This window comes from Diuraphis noxia, unplaced genomic scaffold (genome assembly GCF_037042655.1).
Source record: "Diuraphis noxia isolate RWA-SAM2 unplaced genomic scaffold, SU_Dnox_SAM2 contig0005, whole genome shotgun sequence".
NCBI classification, from domain to species: domain Eukaryota; kingdom Metazoa; phylum Arthropoda; class Insecta; order Hemiptera; family Aphididae; genus Diuraphis; species Diuraphis noxia.
This window is the reverse complement of record NW_028301715.1, coordinates 36,427,371-36,452,193: the sequence shown is the minus strand read 5'-3', so window position 1 is coordinate 36,452,193 and position 24,823 is coordinate 36,427,371. Positions and strand designations below refer to the sequence as shown.

At 30.0% G+C, this 24,823-nt stretch overlaps 1 protein-coding gene across 3 annotated transcripts in view; it reads right to left on the bottom strand.

Annotated features, from left to right (window-relative positions):
* LOC107172235 (protein Skeletor, isoforms B/C) overlaps positions 1-24,823 on the bottom strand; it is a 104,714-nt gene that overhangs the window by 51,049 nt on the left and 28,842 nt on the right. For all 3 annotated transcript variants that reach the window (XM_089228395.1, XM_089228396.1, XM_089228397.1), the window contains exons 3-5: positions 13,071-13,214; positions 9,548-9,629; positions 5,498-5,609 (exon numbers count right to left, since the gene is read on the bottom strand). In XM_089228395.1, the coding sequence (XP_089084521.1) occupies positions 5,498-5,609; positions 9,548-9,629; positions 13,071-13,214 (338 nt within the window). The remainder of the gene's footprint in view (positions 1-5,497; positions 5,610-9,547; positions 9,630-13,070; positions 13,215-24,823) is intronic.

Genomic DNA, 24,823 nt, shown 5'->3' with positions numbered 1-24,823 from the left:
CCTCCGTTCACGGACTCGCGACCGTTATTGCAACGAATATGACCAATAAACATTTGGCTACCATAATCATACCAGCTGCTGCAGTAACGAATACGGCTGCCGAATGCACTGTTTAATGGCGCGGTGTCTATTGTTCGAATATTTTATTAAAAACAAAAAAAAAATTCGACTCCCCCTTTCATCGTCGCGTTTTGACCCTCGATAATTAAATCAACACATATAGTTATCATTATTAAAATAATATATAACAATATCGTGGTCATCGGACTCATCGTGTCTCACGCGTGATTTTCGCCTTGCAATATTGCATAATAATATAGTCTGCACACTTTATAGTCACAGCGGTGAATATAATACCGTTATTACGATATAATACACGACCCTCGCCGCCCCCGCTGTAATATGATATCGTACGAAATTAACTCTCGATCGCTTTAGAAATATATTATATGCCCGTTAATGCGCACAACAGAGCGTGTCTTGCAGCAGACGAGTGGAGACGCAGTAAGAAAAAATGAAGACGAAAAACGAGGACCGACGACGCCCTTGTTGTCGGCACTGTATTATGTTTATGTGTTTATGTGGGTGTGCGTGTCTGGGTGGGTGTACAATACGTGTGCGCCGTATATTAATCTTTATACCCGCTGTGGAGTTATCGTTTCCTTCCGAAAACGATTTAAGCGCATGTGTTAAATTTTTATTGGTTCGCGTACCACGCGCGTCTGCAGCAGTGTACTATCACCAACCTGCTGCAGCCGAATGAAGACACTATTACCACTTCGGCGGGCGTGCAACAGCTAGTTTTCGTTTGTATTATTGCAACCCCACCCATAACCACCCGAATATTATACACCACCCACGAATGTAACTGAACTGTAAATTTAACGAACCTAACTTCTTTAATTCCTGGATAATAAACTATACGGGGCGATTCTCCCCAGCGAGTTAACAACTATTTTTTTTTTCATTTCCATACACTGCTCACACGAGTCGGAAAAAAAAATAAATGGAAAAATACAAAACAAAAGAACCTTTTTGAGTAAATGATTTGGATTATCATTAAGTTATCTTAAATTCTTAACAACAAAAAATGTTAAGATACAGATAAAGTTCTTATTTATGCATTATAAAAATTCGGTAAAGTTATATTGAAGATAGTATCTCATCTGTAACTTTTTAACATGCAAAACCGTTCTCATGGATAAATCACGAATAGTATCGGTTTGGCGTCCTCTTAAAAAGTTTTTACTTAAAATTAGAAAGACCCTTTTTTATTTTTATTGTTAATAAAAATTTTTAAATTATTTTATGTAATATTTATAAATTAAAATTAAAATGAGTAGTTTCAATATTATTTATTTCAAAAAGTACCTATGTACATAATATTTAAAAATAAATAGTTACCTCTTATCTATGATTACAGGTTTAGAAAATTAGATGATTAGGATAATATTCAATAGTTATTACGTTAATTAAAATTTATTAGTTTATTAATAATAATTTATAATTTTATAATGTCTCGAGTTTAATAAGAACTTAATATTATATTTATTAGTTTATTACATTACATCAAGTTTAACAACTCAAAAACTACTCATTCGAATTAGATGAGTTAACATTTAATAAAAACCACCCAATTAACAATTTACAGTAAATAAGGGTGGTGTAGTTCAGCTAGTATAAAAAAATAAAATTTTATCGCTACAGAATGGAATAGGTGCTTCTTAAATGGGACACTCAATCAAAAACAATTATTGGTAATTTTGACATGACGTGTGTATATTGATATTTAAATATATGAAATAAAAAAACCATTTTAGTAGGTATTTGGAAATATATAGTCTATAATATAAACTCAATAAGATTGTAAAAATTAGAATTTGAATAAATGCACTATTAAAGGATAAAAGTGGGGTGACAATGCTTCATGAACCGCCCTGTTTATCATTACATAAAATATATGACTTTATTATTTAAATTCATCGTTGTCGAATATTTCTCGCGTACCTTAAACATCGTTTGATCGTGCGTAGCTATTAAGTAATTTTTTCTACCCTTATATTATTATGTGTAGATCTGTATATAAAATGCCGCAATTTAAATTTTCACCGCCCTTATGCCAGCGTAACGCGGGGTTGAAACCTTCTTCATTTTAAAACCACTTACGATATCTCACGACGGTATTGAGTTGACAGTTTTCATATACAACGGTAATTACTAATTAAGGTCCCAAAAGATTCGTGTAACTGGTGATATGTGAGCTCAACCACACATTACGGAAGTTAGGTACTTATATTGTATATATGTATAAATGTTTGAGATTTTGAACAAGGTCTGCTACGAACGTAGAGTGACGAACGATTCCTCTTTTTTTCAGATGGAAATTAACAATATATAAAACTGTCGCGGTCGAATCTAGTCTGGGTTCTCTTTTTATTGTTAAATATTTTGTATACATTATGAACAAATCAAAGACACATTTTTTGTCTTTATAAATAATTCAATTATACTATATAATTATATAATGTAATTTTATTATTATTTTCCATATTTTTTCTTTGCAACGGCCTATGTGTGTAATACCAATTCGTTTTTTTTTTTTTAATAGTATTGCGTTGTTGAATCATGAGTTATGTCAAATTATTCTACCTTACATTTTTTGAGTGAGGGCTAGCTATATCCCCATTCCCACTCTTATTACAATTGTTTGGTCGTTGGGTTTATACAGTGATCCATTTGATTACATATATATTACATTTAAACGAGTCCAAATTTTTCACCAATTTACATTAATATAATATTATTGACTGTGGCCGGTATGCGATGAGCCGATGAATATAATGCAATTAATATATATATGTATATTTATTATATTAATAAGGTTTTTAGAAATATGTGTACGTTGTACGTATATGATATTATTATATGGAAAAACGGTAGTGTACGCACATACGAATTTTCATGTTTAACACAACATTTCTCGAATACGCTTGTACTATAATATTTATACATTATGTATATACATTCCATACTGCCTGCAGTCATTTCAAAACCTAAAACCTCGTTTTTCGATTTACTACCACTATGTTATATTTATTATAATATATATATATATATATATTTAATACGGTGAAAATACGGTTCACTTGGCTATAGTATGGTACTGTTTACGGCTGCCCGTATTACGTGTACAGAATCTTTAACTTGATTTCAAATTAAATATACCATTGTACGTTTCAATCAATTTTGGAATTCTCGGTACGTCGTGGGTTTGAGTGTTATTACTATTATATTATAATGCGCAGTCTCAAAAACTTTTTAACTTTTAAGATTTACACACTTTATAATATTCATCACATAGTTTCACAAAGAATTCACGGATAAATAAAAAAAAAAAATATTTGAATAAATTCCGTGTTTATTATATAATGTATAAAACCTAAAATGTATACAATTCGTAAAATGTTATATATAAATATAATATAGGATATAAAAAATAAAATTAATAAAAATTTTAAAGATACCTTTGGTCAAAATAAATGAGAACCCTTAAGTTTGTTAAATTGGGAAGATAAATATTAGTATAGAGTAATAATATACTCATTAAAAAATATCGACTCAACTGGAGTAATAGGAACTTAAAACAATACAAGATCCAACAAGTGTAGTATCTTTAAAAATCGGGACCCAACTAGTGGTTTTAAATTCAAGACCCAAATCAGATGCAGCCAATAATATTTTATAACACAACATTATTATAACAACAAACAAAACCGTGGATGGTGGATGTGTTTAAAAAAATAATTGATCTCTCAGAGACGTTACAGGGTTGTTGATCAGAAGAAAAAAGGGGGAAAGGGAAAACCGAGTCTCGCTGCGGCTGTCCTCAAAATGTGTGTGCGCTTGATTATTGTAAATGGTTTATTTTTATTCCGTGATTTTCGAAACGCCACCGTGGCAAAAGTGTAATATTGATTTTGTGCCATTCTGCAAGTACATCGCGCTGGTAGACGGCAGTTTTCCGTCACGACCATCACTCGTCGACGACCGAGAATAATGGGCAGGGGTGGGTAGCAGACGGATGGTTGCGCGTTGGACCTATTACTTTGGAAAAAATGAAATAAAAAACAAAAAAAGTAAAAAACAGAACGCCACCATACGAAGAAATGGACGCAATGGGGAGAGGGATAGAGTTTGAATTTCGACGCTAACAAAAGCCGTAAATAAATTTATATATACGATGAGGATTTATATTTTCCTTTTTCACAGCGTGCAGTGTATACCTATATACTTCGATGGAGAAATAATAACATAATTCCGGTTCATTTTCAAAAATAATATACCGGTGCTTGTACAAAATTTGAAAAAATACGATATACTTCAGTTATTATTATTATTATATAATATGCTACGGCTTTGGGTTCGTTTTTTTAAAGTTTTCTCAAATGCCCGGATGGAATTTTTATTAATTGAAATGAATGCCTGTGATTTCGCTCATCGTCGCATTCCGCCGTATATTATGGTGGATACAAAAATAAATATATGTTTATAGGTTCACTCGTATATTTTAAGTCCAGTGATTTTTTGTAAAGATAAACATTTAATATATCAACAATTATTAACGTTTCGGAAATATTGTTTTTACATGATTTGAAATCATTAAAAAATAAATGTTTTTTGTTAATATTTTTTTTTGAATAATTTTTGAATAGTTTGCAGAATATTTTTTTGAGAATTCTAACTTTTAAAAATTTTAATTAAAACATCATTGTTTTTAAACATTTTATTTATATAATAATTTATAATGGCGTTTATACATTTCGTGTTTACGTTAAAAAAATCACCTGAAGTGTTCTTATTGCACTTATATTTTATATTACCTATACATAATACATTATGCACCTGCAATAAGACACGGTGTAATATACGGTACATATTATGTCTGCACGCGCGGTTATAATTTTCGAACAAGAAACTTTTTTTGCTCTTCATCATGAGCTTCCATAGCTCATAACTTTCACAGCGGAAAAATATTAAAACAAGCTATTGTGCGACACGTCAGTGTGCACGTTTTATTGTTTTCGATTACTCGCGACACGACGCGTGCGTAATGTGCATTATAATGTAATGTGCATTATAATGTAATGTGCATATACACATAATACTATAATAGGTGCGCGCGGCTTAACGGCGGTATAACATCGCGAGAGTAAAAACGCAAACGACGATTTTTCTCGGAACTCAATATAGGTATATACCTCTCCGTAAGTTCGCAATTTATGATACCGTGTGGCTTGAAACCGAAGCGGCACATATGCATATGTATTTTTTAACTTATAACTTATAAGTATATATAAAATCGAACCAAATGATTTCACGTAAGACGCTTATATAATATAGTATATGACATTATTGTATTTATATGCATGCATGTGTGTGTGTGTGTGTGTGTACGCGAGAACGGTGTAAAAAATGAGATTCAATATGTTTCACTCACCGTAAACCGCCTACACCAGACCGATAGCCATTTGATGTCTTTGATGCGTTTTCCGCCCGGCAACCGCAATATGATGTTCGAATTGTTGTGCGTCTGTAGCGGGGGCGGTTCCCTGTGAAACAATAACGATTCTATAAATTACACGCTATTGTTTTAATATCGTATGTATATGGGTATATTTAAGGAATTTGTTTTTAGTTTAGTTTAACTTTTAGTTTCCAAAAATCTATCAACAGCGGTCCCAAAATTTATGGCACGTTTAAGATTATTATTCGTCCTTGTGGTGACTTGGATGCTTAAGTTATATAACTATATTAGTCTAGTCATTACTATCCTATCCTTCAATATTTATAGTTCATCATAGTGATCAGGTAGTCTATATTAAAGGGTTTTTTATATTACACCCACAGAAAAATGTTGATGTACATAATGTTAGCGACAGTGATTCTAAATGACATCGAAACAAACTTGAATAGGAATAATGAAAAAGTGAAAAAAAAATTATGTATTGGAAGTCTATTGAAAACGTTATAAATTATGTTCAAATCATTGCAGCTGTTGTGACCTTAAAAATATTTGTTTTACAAGTAAAAATTAAAATTTTACAAAAATATCATATTATAATTTTATAATAAAGCAGTAAATTAAAGACACTAAAACAAAACAATTTTAACAAAAAATGTTTATATGATAGTAATATGTACTCATAGACATTATTATTAAATAACATATTACAATACGTCTATAGTGTATAAATATTTGGCCAGGACGAAGAAAATCACATAATATTGAATGAAATATAGTATAGACTATAGGTGGTATTATATTAGATATGAATCGACATTATTGTTTGCATAACCGATTCAAGTATGATAATATTATAATATAATACAATATATTTCAATATATATACTTCTATACTTGTACATATATATAATATATATAAATAAGGTTTTAGTTTGTGAAAACAAAAGCTGATATTCTAGGAAATACATTATTTTTTTTTAATTTTAAATTTATTTCTAGTTGAATAATCTCGAAATTCAAGTTGCATGATGATTGAAAATATAACCGCTTTTGCCTTAATTCTATATATAACGAATATATTATATTAAATAATATAATATATTTACATGACTCCAATTTATGTAATTCACAAGTAACACATAATACCTTTCATTTTTTTAATGTAATATATTATTATCGTAACTCATCGCACATAATACTCATGATGGCGAATTTGGATACTCCTCACATAGTCACACCTTTTGTGGATGGCATTTGGAAAAAGTTTGTCAATTGGCAAAGAAAAATTGGCATAGATTTTTATTAGATAGTTCTTTAAATAAACTGTTACCCTTATAAGGTTACTGGAAAAAAACCCACTTCAGTGGTGTAACAAAATTGTCCGTATATGCCACTATATTTTAATTATATTTGAATAGTGATATGCATTCAAAATAATATTGTTATAATAATAAATTAGAATTATATTACAATTTCAAATAAGTAATATACAATCTGTACCAATTGAGACAATAAGCATAATATATAGTCTAAAATTAAAAAAAAAAAAAAACATGAATATATTATTTGAAGAAAGAAGCCTCCCAACGGTGACACTTTTAATTGAGGAAAATTCAGATACGGAACAATAAATAAACGGAGGTCTAGATTGAACGATATCATATTATTAAAGTTCTGAATAATTAGTTTTATTGTCGAAAATTCTTATTAAAAAAAAAAAAAAATCAAACTGAATAGTTTCACAATATTATGTTGTAATAAATATAATATTATCTAATGTGCAAAATATCGATATCCTGACGACAAGCTTTCAACACGAAGCATTTTATCTCCCCCCTCCACTGGATGAAATGGCAGCCTAACTGAATTTATACATTTTATTTTTATTAGTAAGATGAACCCGAGTGGAGTTATTTTTTAACCGCGAAAAACACTTACCTATGTAAAATAGTGTGTATTCACCATAACGTAAGACACGTTCAAGAAATCGCTCTACATATACATTATGCACGTAGGTACCACTTATTTGGGTAACCGAATAAAATTATAATAATATATTATATTTGCGTATTGGGTTTACAGAATAATTCGTCACGGCGCAGACTTGGTAATATATATGCCTGTATACACTATATATAAATCCACGTTAAACAAATCGATCGAAATTCAATATACATATTATATCGTGTGCAAGTATGCGTTAACGGTAATTGTATTTAAACTAATATAAGAACTAGAACTACAACAATGATGAGGGTGAGCGAAATGCCAAGAATACGAAAAGTGTAAAGAACTGTAGCTGCTTCTATAATAGGTATCTATAATAGAAAGTGAGTGTCTAATAAATATGAAACCATCAGAATTTTTCCAAATATTGTACGTCAATAATAATAATTATTTATTAACAATCTATATTACCTACATTATGTATTAGATAATAATATGTACTTATACTTAACTATATAATATATATAGTTACTATAGGTTCTTGTGTTACTACTGTTGGAATACACACACACGATTAGAATACAAAAAGAAGTTTAGAAATCAATTACAGCCGATTCTTGTGGATAACTTGAATTTCAATGAGTACAAAAATAAATTCTTATATTTTTTTTTGCAAAGCAAATCAGTACACACTATACCTTTCACATTTAGGCAAGCCCTTTTTCCTGCAAATGTATTTCTTTAGGACATCCTTATCTCTTCCTAGCCAACAGTAAGCTACCTTTGTCTAACACTTGACCAAGTTTTAACTCTACATTTATGTGAAATCCCTAAAAAATCAGTTATGCATGATTAAATATTTGATTGGTAACAAAGTCACCCTCATTAATATCATACTCCCCATGTACAAAACGTAAGTCTTATTAAAACCCATTTAGGCCTCCAGCTAATTCCTAAAAAGTTTAATCTAAATAAAATACAATATTTTCAAAACATGACTTAAAAAAAATTGGTAAATGCTTTTAAAAACAATTCACGGCAAAGCTAAATGTTTCAGAAATGTTATAACTGTCTATCTTATCATTAAAATATACTCATGAAGAATTTATCATACCTCACATTTAAAGAGGGCAAGAAAAAAAATAAGTTATCGATCGTCAACTGTATTAAATAAACTGTATTAAGCATACTCAAACCATCTTTAAATTATGGATATATTATACTCAAAGTTTGATTTTCGGAATTTCAAAATGTAGTTTAAAGACGATAAATTAGAATAAATACATTTTTACAACATTGAAGGAATATCTTGTGGCGTTCCAAACTTTGGTTTTTTCAAGTGCGAGCTTAGAAGATTTTTCTGAAATTGTTTTCGTATTGTAATCAATTTTTAGACGAAAAATGTCATAGTTATTCTAATACATTTAAGTTAAAATCAAATTAAATACTATACCTAGGCGTATCGAATTAAGACAATTTAATTCATTATTTCAAACGTTTGTTAGATTTTAATTCTTATTATTTACCTTAATACTTAATTTTCTGATGACTATATTATTTTAAAATATTTGAAACTTGTGATAGCATGCTCATAAATTCTAACAAAATTTAAATCTTATAAATAAAAAAAAAATAAATATTTTAATTACATTCATAGTAGTAATACATAATTTCACAATGTTTGATTGTTTCAGATTAATAATGATTTATTCACTATTCATATAATCATTTTAGTAACTATACATTTTATATACAGCCTCCTACAAAACTACAAAAGAACGATTAAAATACAGTGACTTTGCATATTGTATATTATATAATATATTACATAACTAGCTTCCGTTAAAAGCATTAACTTTTATGGAGTGCTATTAATCCTGTTGAATTTTAACGAGAAACACACGTTTTAATTATTCAAGAAATCCCCTATCTTAAATTGCGGTTTTTAGAAGTTTATGAAAATTAAAATCTAGTTGTTAATAATCATATAATTATTAAATTATTATAATTTTATATTTTGTCACCTTCTTTAAATTAAAACCATTTCGCAAAACATTAAGTGATAAAGGTACTCACACTGCCGGATAGTCCTCAGGATATGGAATGGTAAATCCGTCCGGAGAAATTCTTGATGATTTCCCAGCCCAAAAATAAGCAGCTGCAACGAAAATACAAAACACAGAAGTATTAAAAATTATGTAAAATATTATTATTTTTGTTCATCAATTAATGTTGAATTCAATAATATTGTTACATATAATGTAACATTGACATAATTATGAATTAATTGTATAATATAAGAAACATTAGGATATCACGTAAGGCCGTTTAAATTCTATTGACATGATATAATACGAAAATTACTAAGGAACTGTTCAAATAGCATCTTTTTGAGTTTTCAGAATATTACAATATAGTTGGGGAAGTTATAAAATTGCAATCATCTATTGACCTTTGATCATTTTCTGCTGTTCAAATTATATGTAGTTTAATATCTATGTATACGGTGTAAAGACGTACGTTTATGTGCGATGTAAATTCTTTCGATAATCGATTTTTAAATATTGAAATTCTCAGATTCTTTGCTTTAAAAAATGTACGAAAAAAAGTTAAAATATTTTTAAAAAAAACTAAAATTATATTTTTTTTCAAAATGTTGTTATGTATTTTCTTTGAATTATGTTTAAAAAAATGTATCTACTTTTTGAAATAATGATCGTTTAGTTTTAAAAATATCACATCACACGATTCACCCTATAAAATTATACTTATACTCATATAGGTTTTAAGTAGGTACATCAAATCATGCATATAAAACCTGAAGACATTCGATATTCACCCACCTGGCCCAGCAACTAATGAGTACAATAATGCAATGTGCATGTATTTATACGCCAATAAGTCAACAAGTGACAATAACAGCGCGTCGTCAGTAAAAAATAATGAATGGATGCTTTGCACAATAGAAAGGGTGACCTATTCCATTCACGCAAATAACACGACCCGTAATCACCGTTGCACATAATACACATTATTAGTGCCACACATCTACGATTAGGTATGACCGCGGCAACGATTTTTGCATCATACAGAGGGGTTCAAAAGGCTTCACACGACTACGAATTGATGTGGGTAGATCTTAAACTGCATGACGTACCTATAATAGGTAAACGACTTATAATTAGACCGTTGCACTATAGAGATCGGATAGTGGAGTTTGTTTCCGTCGTATTTTTTTTTCATTTTCGTTGCTGATAAATGTACAATAAAAAAATAAAAATTTATTTTAAATACCACAATATAAGATGATGTATTTTGTTTGGGCAGTGGGATCATATTATATTGAACGTTAAAGCTTAACACGTTATGTAACACACTGTGTAAACTTGATTGTATTTTGATTGAATATTTATTTCTTCAGTCCATTCCTGCAGCTGTATCATCATTTTTAAAATAAATATAATTTTTTGAAATCTAATCAAGATTGTGAACGGTGATTTGGTGATTATTTGATAAATATACCACTGTCTGCTTACTAATAGTATCGAGAACAACGCTTAACATGTTTCGAGTATACAACAGCACTTATGCATATGCATAAGTTTTAAAACCGACACTGTTTAATTTCGTGATTTAATTAAAAATCAGTTATTACTGTTCCGACATAGATATAATACGAAGTGGTTTCATAATCAAATTTTAGAATACAATTATAATAATCCCTGTAAACACGAAACGTGCATATTACTATTGTTATTATATTACTCGTGAGTATAATATTTTGTATACCACAGACACTAAAACCATGTTCAATGAAACCTAATGTCTAATGCGTGTCACAGTGTAACACACTCACGCGCCTGTTGTTCTATAGAAATACTCGTATTATCATAATATGCATATTTTGTTTTTACTTGGTTTGAAATAAAGTCAATAGTATACCTACTACAATAATGCATTCGCGGTGGTACCATGACATTAATGTATTACATTATATTACGTCATAAATTATGTTATAAATAAATAAATTTGATCAAGTCGAACCGAAGAAAGATCCACGTGCTCTAAAAATATTAAATATCGCATGAATATTATTTAACATATAATAAAGTACATGAAATAAACTTATTAAAAAATGGAGAAGTTTTGTTTTTCGTATTCATAACAGAAATTCTCACTAAATGGACGCAAAAAAAAAATATATACAAACAGAAAACGCAATTGGAAAAAATCAATTTTGACGTTGCTTGCTTGACTCAAATAATAATGTGTTTTATATAATATACGTATAATACCTATTTTAATTTTAAAATAATATTATACAGTAACGATAAGACTCATGATATTTTGGTATGCCTTAATAACTTTAAATTAAGTAGGTACGTTATTACAGTGAAATATCTATAAACAAAATTTAAATTAACAATATTTTCTGTAAAACGAATATTTTTTTTAAAAAACAAACTAAATTAGAAATTCAATTATTTAATTTTATATAACGAAATTCTATGACATGAATATTTTTGGTGCCCTTGAGACTTTGTAATATAGAAGCTTCGCTGTATAATAATGTAGGTACTAGTCGCCATTTCCACCCACAATTTTTCTTTAATTATAATATGGATTTATTTAAATTGTGATATATATATTTTTATTTTTATTTTTTTTTGAAGTGACTTGATTTGACTATATTTTCTAATTATTGAATATTTTACAGCGTTTAAGAAGTATATACTATGGTCATTACAGGTCATATATACGTTTTTTTTCAACTCAGTATATTACGACTATTATACTCGTATTTACTTATAATAATTATATAGCAAATATTTTTTATGTATATTTTAATTTGTATAAATGGAAATTTGAAAGAGTAATTTTAAGTTTTTAACTTTTCATGACGTAGTAAGTCTAAAATATATGGAGTTAAAATGCTTTAAGAATATTGATCCAATAATTAATATTGAAATAATTATATTTTATAATTTGTACATATTATGGTCTGAAAATAATTTTATAATTGTACTAAAATATATAACATCCAATGTATAATCTATATAACAATACATATTGTTAATATTATTGTCTATATGTAAAATTACGATCGAGAACATTATTATATCCTTAGTTGATACATTAAGTTCAATAATCCAGAATTTATTTGTTAGAATTTCTATTTAAATTCATCAAAAATGCACTTTCTTCACAATTATTTGCAATGATAAACGGAGGATCTCATTTGAATAATAGTAGTTTGTAATGCTACAAGCCCACCAAGACACTTCTTAAATGTTATAAATAATCTAAATAATTAAAAAAGAACCTAAGCATAAAGGTTCGTAAAATAATAATTTGAATAAATGAATTGTTACTATTGTTACTAACGTGTAAAAGGGTGGTGAGCATATCATTGGTTAGATCACCCAGTGAATTTTATACAAATATACCTATATAATATGCTATATGGCTATATTAAGTGCGTATTCGGGCGTCTTAAACAGGATCTGATAGGACAGACGTCGTCTGATACGAATTATCTAAGTTCAAATGCCTAAAGTTCGATCTATTTATATCATATTATTTCATATTATATACTTACTCGGGCCAATACCATCGTAGAAAAATTCCCGGATGAAAAGCGTGTTTTCGTCTACTGCGTACACGGTTCCACGGACACCATGAGCGATGCCCTTAATGTACCCAATGTATCTTCCGTAATTGTCATCCAACACTCCTGCGTCGCCTGAAAAACCATTTATACACATTATAGGCGTACATAAAAAATGGTACTGGTTTTTACGGTGAAGAAATTTGTTAAAATGAAACTCAACGTATATTTACACTGGAAAAAATTTAATCAATTGAAACAATTTTATAGTTTACTTTGTTGCAGGTAAAGCATGATATGTGCATATATGTACATATTTGACATGAAAGTAATATCGTACCGTGGATATACAAGACTACCTAGGTCTAAGGGGGTATACAGGGTGATTCTTTTTATCAAACAACACTCATTATCTCAAAAACTATTGACTTTTTTCAAATTTTTTTTTTTCTTCAAAATTTTAGAACCATCTTGTTCTAGAACTATATATTTTTTAATATTTTCACCTTTATATTTATCAGGTTAACCATTATCAACTTTTGATTTTCAAATGACAACCTATACTTAAAATTTCATAAACTAAAAAGGCTATTTTTTCAATGAATTTTCACGTTTAAATTTCATTTTTCGTTAATCCGTTTACAAGATATAGCTTCCCAAAGTTGGGTGGTTTTGGGTGGTGTTTGTGTGTTATAGGTGTATGTTAGGTGGTATTTACATACAAACACCATATAAGTGTTGTTTGATAAAAGAATCACCCTGTATACTAAGTTCCTAAACGATAAAAAACAGGTACGTATGTTGGTTCCTACACAGTGGAAAAAAGACTACGTGTATAAATATGAATATAAAAGAATTTTCACCAATATATGATGATTATGGAGTATGAAAAAAATCGCATGACGCATTTTCACAAATAAATATATAATTATTAAATTATTATACTCGTAGTAAAATATTGTTTTTTATTATTGCATTTTTTGATGTCTGCGCTAACCATATAATAATTGCGCTGAAATATAATATATATTTATGCAATACATAAAATAACTTTATCAATAACCGAAAAAACCCAACATTTTATGAATTACTGATAAATACCATAATATAATACAATGCTCTCGAAACCTTAGGTACATGTTATAAATAATAAAAAAAAAATAATAATTTATAATGTCCATCGTTTGATTTTTGCGTAACAAAATAAAATATAATGGGTCTACCTGCACGGTGTACACAACTATATATATATATATATAAATAGTAATAATTACTAAGTACTAACTATAACAAAAAAAAATGAATAGCATATGAATTGCAAAATGTTTTATAGAAAAAAGCCAATGCAAAAACTATAATTATTATTATACCATACGATTTTACCATACTATATAGATTATGTAAGTTTTACCATTATTATACTGAGCAATTACATAAAACCATAATGTAAGTTATATACCATTTTAAATTATAATCATATTATGCGTATTTTAATCACTGATAAAAAAAATACTATACACACTTTCAATTTTATGTTAGTCTATGTTTTAATATGCTGATGTGCCATGTATAATACCATTCTAGTTGTAATAATAGTAAGCCTGTTTTGTTATGAGAGCACGTTGGCGGTATATGATCAAATCGATCGTATTTGGTGTCACAATAACTATAGAAATAATAATAAGCGGCAAAAAAACGTAATATTAATCTACAAAAATAACGATGTTTCAATATAATCTATTCGACAACAACGCGTGTTCTATATTTCAGTTACGCACGAACGACTTCCGCCGTCAAATGTAAGTAGTAAGTATACTAAATATATAAATATGTAATGTAATAGTACGCTATAGGGTGTGAGCATGTAACCAGGATTTTATTAAGGGGGCAGTGTCTTAATTGAACATTTCATTCTAACTTGAGGGGGGGGGGGGGGGGTCAGTGTTCACATGGTCTTATATATAATATAATATATTATTGTTATTTTATCATTATCTTATACATAGGTATTTTTGAATTATATGCCCTGTAACAAGAGTGATGTATGAAAACTACGCGGATTACTGCTGCCAGAACGCACAGTATAAAATATGTAGAAACCGTGCTAATGGCGCTAAGGCTGAATTCGAAGATTTAAAAAAAAAAAACAATTGTCATTCGGTTGATCAGATAACATATGGTAAGAAAGTAGGTAAATAAGAAAAAAAAAGTATTTTTACTATTAAACTTATCTAATAATATGCAAATACACAAAAGACGCAATAGTCATCATTGCATGCAAGGGTGATGAAATATGAGCTATTATATTTGACGGGTTATATTAATCGCGATGCGAGACCTCCGTATCTTAACGACCTATTACAGGTGTATTACTCGAGGAAAATAATATTATATATGCTCCAGATGCTGAAGGAAAATTCGTAAACCTAAGTCGATGACTGTAAGCCAACCATTCGTGTACAACCGAATCAAAGTCACTACTATATAATATGATGTCTATAATATACTTATATACACTACGGTTTTGTATATTGTTATACCGTCAGTGAACTTCATATAATAATTATAATACATATATGTATATATTATATACGATCTGACGCTTCATTGTCATCGAATAAAGGTGCTGCACCCGATTCATTTGTTTGAAGAACACAATGCAGTGAAATAATAATATATATATTATATTATTATTTAACGCCAACACAAACGCCGTCGTATCATAATAATAGACATTTGACGGAGAACGCTGTCGAAAAACAAAAAAAACGACCACTCTGTATACTAAGTAAGTACGCGCTCGATGCGACAGGGTAGTAAATACACATACGCGCGTGTACGTACATATATATAATATATTATCGTCGTCGTTTTCAATTTGCTAATGAGTCAAATATTATTTCGACGGAGAGATAATATACATATATACACGCCGCGCCGTCGGAGTAAAGGGTTGTTGTAGGAGACGAAAGGGGGAGGGTCGGCCGATGTTGGGCGCGTGCGCGCGTGCGGGGTCGTCCGGCGGCGTGCTAGTCGGGTAGAGCTGCAGGTTTCGCGTCGCGTCTTCATTACTCATTAATACTCAACGCCGGTCGCGCGGCAGCAGTCCCACCGTTCGCGCCACCGGATGTAATATATCATTAAAATAATATGTCTGTGTATATTATTATATACAGGTACACCTTGTTCATCCACTTCCTGTGGAGCACTGCACCAGTGTAAATCACCTGCGAACATCACTCGCGAGAAGTTTCATCGATTACGATAGCGACGACATCAGCGGCACCCGCTTTATTACTATTATTATGGCTATATCATATAAACTCTTTCAATCTCATCTCTGACAACCGTCTCGTCGCTGTCATCATTATCGTCGGCTTCGTTTTGCAAATAAACTGTGCCTAAAGTAAATCTATCCCTTTTTGCCTACATCTTTCCCCTTCCTTCATCCGGCACCGTTGTCGGTACACAATAAGCCTCCGTCGACCCGTCAACAGCGATCGTCGCATTCGCGTCTCATTAACTGCCGTACTGCTGCAACAGAGAGGCTTTCCCTTTTTCTCAGTAGATTTTAGTGTATAGCACCCGAACATTTTTTATCGAATTTAGCGACGATAGGCGTATTAATTTACCCGCCTCCAAATAGTTAGTCACTTATTAACATGTTATTTTTAATCAACGTAGGTATAACACCAAAATATTGTCGAAAATGCATCACTCAGGTAATTTTAATCTAATGCTGAATGATTTATAAAAAATTTATATCTAATAAAGAGTCATGTGCCTGTATTGGGACTAAAGGATCTGCTTACATCTATACACGTTTTATTTTGCTTAATAGATTTCTTTCAACATAGGTTGTGAACTTGTGAACTACATCATTATATGAAATTATTATTATATTTTCAAATATTTTTAGTGCATTTTTAAAGATCGTTTAATTTTGTGAATACGTTTCATGATTTTTGGAGCATTTTTGAGAATTAATAAAATGTTTAACAGTAATTTAATTTCGTATGACGTATAGCTACATTGAAAATAAAAATATTTATTTGAGATTTTAATCATGTAACTGTGACATGAATTAATGGCTATTATTATTATTTATTTTCATTCTATACCTTGCAGTATACCCTATTAGTTTTATAATACTGTACTATTAATTTTTTTTTTTATCGATTTAAACTTTAAAGTGAATTTTAGATATTATTATGAAACGTAGATGATTTTATTTTATTATTAAGTGAATAAATGCATACATATCAATTCTTTTTAACTTCTTTTAATGGTGACATATAATTTTAATTCTTTATTCTAAAGCAGAATATTTTTTGGAGTACCTTCTTCAATGTATATAAAAATTCAAATTTTTAACAAGTAGTTTATGACCTATAACTCTTATAACTTATAAGTATTTAACGGTTTGTTGAGAGAAGACGAGTAGTAACCCCACAAAATATATCTCCATTCCACTAATTTAAACCTTATCTACTTATGATGGTTTAAAATTTGATTTTTATAAATCGAAATATAGTGAATAATATTGTGCTCCAAAATATGAAATTAAAAATCTATTATGTTATCATTTAAAAGAGTGACTACTTGCAGTTAAGTGAAATAATTATTCTATATCAACCTATTTAATATTACAATATAACACATAGGTATTTAGTTAATTTTTTTTCTTTTAAGTAGGTACTTGCTAACTGATAGTTAACAGTTTGCTCCACAGATTATTCATGTGAAACTATTATTATTTACCTGCATGTTCCAAATGTACCCGTATTTTTTAGATAACAGATGATAAAATATATCTTAATAAAAAGAGGTACTTCAACACCATTATACATTTTTGTTTACAAATAAAATATCTTAGGCACGAGAAGATGTTTTTGTTGGAAACTTGTTTTCGTTGACAGATCGCTTTTCTTCTGGTAAATAGCTGCCGTTATTAATTACGTTATTCTAGCGATGTGATTATTACGTACACCGAAACAATACGCGGACAATACTATGAAACGACTGTTTCAGAACAATGCAAACGAGATTTACTTTTTGGGACACACAATTAGTAGTTGTTAATTAATAATTACGTAGTATACGCATAATATAAAATAATTGTATTATTATATAACCAACATAACCAACCGATGTATAAAAAAATCATAAAATACATGGTAGGCGATCAACGGAAGGGTGGCTTATAACTCTCTTTCCATCCCTTCAAAGAACAAAAAAAAATGTGAACGTTTGAAGAATATTATATAACTTTTAATACAACATAGGAACAATTTCGTATAATTATATAATTATTTGTAAATTAGATTATAATTTTAGTCTATTTGATTATACGTGTCATCGTCATCCCAGCTATGTAGTATAATAACTTTTTTTTTTACTGAAGTTATTCAATAAAAAGTGTTTAGAATTTTTTTTTACCTTTTGTTTGTATGATATAGAAAATAAAAATATACTTATTACTTACCTAGCTATTACATTTTATTATTTACTATTTTTTATCACTAGTAATGTATTAAGGATTTTATGATATTAGTTTACCTACTAGTTTATAAAATAATTTAGTCTAATCAATAGTATTATGATTTATAATAAATAAGATAAAAATAAATACTAAAAATAATATTATACTTATCTGATAATTATTTTATTTGGGCCCAATACGTATCCGTATACGGTTGTAATTCTGTACATGTATTTTGTATTCATATTATATTTTATATTGTGTAGTGATTAATAGCATCAAGCGCATTGTTGATTTTTGTTAGGTACGAAAAAAAGATAAGTAAAATACGATCAACATAATTTTGTTGGGTGTTCTGTTTTTTTTTATTAACTAGATACGTAGCAGGTACCTATACTACCTTGGTCTAACCGACGATGGGCTGTAAAGTCGACTTGTGAATTTTCTGAGTTCTCAGCAGTTTTAATTGCTTTCCGAATTTTGCCAGTAGTCCCGTTGCGAGAGTAAGAATATTATAACAATGTAATAATATTCGCTTTGATGGGGTATACTTAAAGAAAGTTCCATTCTGAAAAGCAGTGAAAATCAAAGAAAACATTGCTACCTATATTATAATATAAATCTGACGGGTTTTTTTTAATATTTTTTTTTCTACTCCGAATTATGATGTTTAATACCGTACACAAATTTATAATTACGAGCAAAATATTATATTTTATTTTACTGTTTCAAAGGGCGTTTATTAATACGATGTGTATTCATCTAGAATATTATACTCAACTGCAGAGGTTTCCGAGACATATAATGACAACATATACTGCGCGAAGATCAATAAAGTTTCCAATCACATAAACGTACAATAAAACTACTATAGACGTTTCAATCACTGCAGTTGTGGACATATTATAGTTGTTCAATAAACTGCTTGACATATTATTGAGTACGGTGGCGCGTATAGTATATTATGTGGTTATTTCGGTTGTATTTCAAAAATCTCGCAATGTGATTAACTATTGTATCGCAGATTCTAGAAAACGATTTCCCACGATTACTAATTTAATCCATATGATTGGATATACGATATTCGTTTCTTTCTTTATTTTTATATATACCCAGCGGAAACGTAACGCTATTACAATGAAATTCGTCCGGCATCAATTCAATAGAAACGACACGTCGTCGAATGTCCTGTATCGAGCTTATGGATTGATGTTGATATTATGTGATTTTTTTTATTCACTGGAAAACATCGTTGCATTTTGAAGCATTTTACAATATCATATTTTATGTTGTAGGTATAGGTTATACCTTTGTGCATCCATATATGTTCAATCCGTACCTTCCATTGGTTATGAGCTGAATAAGTCCACGGTATTGGTTAGTAATTTTTTAATATCAACATTTTTTGTGAAAAGTATTCACCGGCTACCTAACCAAACTCGAAGACACCAATGATGACGACGACGAAGGATCTATTTGGACCGAACTTCGAACAATATAAGATCGTTTTCCGAATGCCATTATATATAATAGTATTATATTGTCAAGTCGTCAGCTTTAGATTTAAATAATTAAATTGTAATACTGCCGCGTTTAAATTTAAATTAATATACACAGCGCACTATTATCTTGTGCCGACGCACGACATGAGCGAAGCGAGACCAGAACGCTTTTTTATATATATATATATATATATATATATATATTATATTGATTCATGCGGTTGACTCGAAAACAAAGTTCGCTCATTAAATATAAAACCGGAAGAAGTATATTATGATGAAAAGTTTAAAGCTCCCCTTTATTATTTATTAAAATGGTAAATAAATTATTTTGTCCGTCGTAAGTAGCTTACTGCGTTAAACTTATATATAAGTTTCATAAATTCGATTTAAACTATTGTATTTAAAATCATAAAAAATAGTAGGTAGTCATTATATTAGTTGGTACCTATTTCAAATTTGAAATATTTAAAATAACATTTCACTGTAAAGCAATTTTCTAGTTTCACCTAACAAAGATAAAAAATCCCAGGAACATCTTATATAACATATATATTATTATATAACATTGAAGGAATGGCGAATGTTTTTTATGTGAATTATATTCCAATTAAAATTTTCTTACTGATGATAAAATATATTATTTTATTAAATAATATTTTATAATTAACAAGTGTACAAAATAATATCATATCCGTTTTATTTTTTTCATTGCGTTTGTACTCTCAAACCCCTTGTATAAGTTCCCACCTATGTGTACCGCGATAAAATAAATCGATCGGACACAATGACGATTATCGTGTTACATTGTGTGTATATACTTGAATAGAATGTGGGGTAGTCCGGGCCGCGATGCTGCGGTGGATGTAGTGGGGTTTCACCAGATTGAAAAACTTTATGGTTGGCATACTTCTGCTAGGTAGTATCATAATAGAATAAAATATATACATAGGTATAAGCGTGATTATACGTATTTATAAAATATTAATATTATAATATTATACTTGGATTATGATTTACTATACAGATGACCTATACATATATAATTATGATGTCGTTTAAACAGGCGCGTACTGGGATTTTTGTTTGGGGGAGAGGACATCAGAAGTCGACAGAATTCTGACTTCTGTAGTATACAAAACTGAAAATAACTTTCAACAAAATGATCGGCAATCAGACAACTATTAATCTGTGCATCTATACATAACAATCAGATTCAAAATAAAACACAATCATTCTCATATTTTTATATTTGTGAAAAAAAATATAGTTGTAAATTTGTAATATTATAATAATGTATAATTCAATAAAAAAAGTGTATTTTTTAGTTTTGAGTGTTTTGACATTGCCTTTAAGATCACACAATACGGTTTTGTATGAATCATCATGGGCTCAACAGCATTAGATTCAGCATGAAATAAGTAAACTGCATGCATATACATAATGATATAACGTATTGAAATAATATTAATTACTTTAATACTACTACTAACACTATTATAAGCATAATAGTCATTATACTACACTGCAGTGACTTACTTCACTGTATTTGCTATACAAACCGTGAAAGAACGAGAGTGGTATTATTATGCTCCACGAGAACAAAAGGGCCCTGGATCGCCCCCAAATAAATGTTTTATAATGTACGTTCTTAGATTATATTGTAATAATAATATTATCCGTATATATTATGTTTTTAGACAACGACATTGTTTTGGACGTCCACCAAAAAACACTAAAAAAGCACGGTTGTTTTTACCATGATATTGCGTGGTATTATTATACCACTAGTAATAGTTACTATATTAGCGAATTGTTTTGCAAAGTCGTGGTTTTCCAATTCTCACGATCACATAATGTATTTATTATTGTGTTGCATATATAAGTACAAGTGTGGGCTTGATGAACTTAGATCCATTCTAAATCAAGCGTAGATCCCTCGAAAAATTCAGAACATACAATTTTTTAAAAATGTATGGAAATACATATGTGATTAATCATTAATGTAACAATTACTTATTTAAAAAAAAAAGTGGAATATGGATAGATATTTTATTATTACTAGGGCTGCGAATTCATAGAAAAATGCTTTATTTGTAACTTGCCGTATAAGCTAGGTTCTTCATAAATTTTGAATGATGTTGAAATAATTCAACTTCCTAACTTACAAAGTTCTAACTTATTATTTTTTATATTACATTTTTTTATGTTTCATTTTTTTGTATTTGTGTTTTATGATTTTGGATGTTTTCAAAATATAATTAGTCCTTGAGATTCTGATAAAATGAACAATAATACCAATAACAAATATGTTTTCTGTATCAAACTAGCAACTAGACGGAGACAATTATAATATTAATATATCATTATGTGTATTAGAATAATTTTGTTTTAAATATCGTTGACTCTAAAGTTATTTTATTTATATAAAAAAAAATAATTTTGATATTTTAAGAGTAAATTTAAGCAAAATAGGCGTGGGGAGGGGTGAATATCTACAGACTGGTATAGTGTATACTATATAATATATATATAGAGTAAATATAATATACGTAATATTAAATATATAAACATAGGTACCTGGTACATATACATATGTATCAATGTTGAAAACTACAATTGAAATGTATAATACATCGTGCCTGTTCATATCAAATCAAATTTTGATTTGACGTGGATAACAAATAATAATTATTCGTCTGATGGTGAATGTGCACGTGCATAGCATCATGGTAGTGTCTATTATTCGGGTTCTGACAGCGTATAGTCTTACTACGCATTTAACATATTACTATCATCCTAATATCTATTATATTACGGCGTCAGGATGCTGTGTGACACACTAACACATTATACTTGCGTGGTACCTATTATAGACGTATTCTCATCACAATATTATACCTGTACCAGTATATGATACACGAATATGTGTTATTGTCGAGTATACGCAACTGGAGCCGTGCGTAAACTCATAAATATAATAATAATATCCATTTACACGTTTCGACCATATTATTATTACCTATCATATCTATCGGAATGCAAAATCACGAATCGAATTAATCGACAATTCAAATGATCGTCCAACTCGCATGTTGGTACCTAGAGATAGTAATTCATTTATTCTGTAACAGATCAACGGACAACGACTGTGTTAAAAATCTGAATGTAGCAAATTATTCGATAAAAATAAGCAACACGTCTAGCCTACAACCTTAACCTAACCTATCCAGCTTGCCAGGAAAGTCAAAAACCGGATCTGATCGCAGGAATATTCACCATAATTGAGTAGGTGCCTATAATAGTTCGTGTATCAGATATTGACTTGTGCGTGTTTGTCGCACGTATACCGTAAGATTTATGTAAGGCATTTCGTTCGGTTGCAACGGAGTAGGCATCATCACTGGGTGCGTAATGAGTTGCGACCACCAGTCCTCTGGGGATTGCGACCTCTCGCGCACCACAGTGGATATATATATAACGTCTCGTTCGTCATCGTTATTATCGTCATTGGCGCATGTTATATACGTCTTATATGCGTACACACTATACAGCTGGTCGTTATATACTTCTCCTCTGCCCTGAACTCGAGCGAATGCACGCATATATACCTATATAGGCGCATTACAATATTCTATATGAATTATTTTATACGTATCGGTCGTCGTTGATGTCAGAGTATAATACAATATTATAATAATACATATATTGAGTTGCATAGGAGGGGGGGGGGGTCCGACACATCGACGACGACCAAGACCACGATGACTGCGATTATATAGTGACCATGACGACGATAACAACGCACGTTTATAATAATATAATATAATAATAATGTGATGCCGAATCTGGCGCATCGCATCGTTATCCCTTTTCCGAGATTACGACGGGACGAAATCTATAATGCCGTCTGTCGGTTCTCCCGCGCTCGTATTGTGTATTATTATTACTATTATTATCATTATTATTGTTATACTATCATCATACGAGCTTATGCTATGTGTGGGCGTGTGCAATGTATATGATATTATTATGCTATGAGCGCGAACTCACGTCCCGGCAACGCGACTACAGCAGTAGTACAATTTATATATTATTATTTTAGTATCGTATTGCTGTGGAGTGGTATATTATAATATTTCGACGGGTGATAAATAAAATATTTTTTCCTGGATTTTTGATTTCAGTTAGGCTCGGGTAAAAAAAAAAATACTCATCCCCTATAAAATATATATATAGTAAACGCCGGTGCGTGTGTTTGTGAAAAAGACGTCAAAAACAATTTCGTTACAGCCCGGCGCGGTGGTGGCGCGTAATACGTAATGACGTAATGGCGTGTGCTCGGGCGATAACAGATAGAAGATAACGCATTTTGCCATGGTTTATGCTCGTCGTCGCCACTATAAAATGTGCAATATATAATAATGTATGTGTGTGTGTGTGTGTGTGTAATGCATGCCACTGATGGCGTGTACCCCTATCACATCACCGCCGCCGACAACAGAGAGACCAATTATCGCACAGCAGTCGAGAAGGGGGTAAACATGTTATTATTATACTATTATTTTCATTATTCTATATTATATCCGCGTCACCCCCACAATTTAGCGACGATGAACCGTGTAACGGATATTCAGCTATTATTTTAAATAATTCGCGTTTTCCATTCGTGTCAACTGACTCTCGCACGCATATTCCTCTAAATACATTTGGGTGCCTGTACATGTTTATAGAAAGTCGGCTACTGGTTGTTGTTAGTG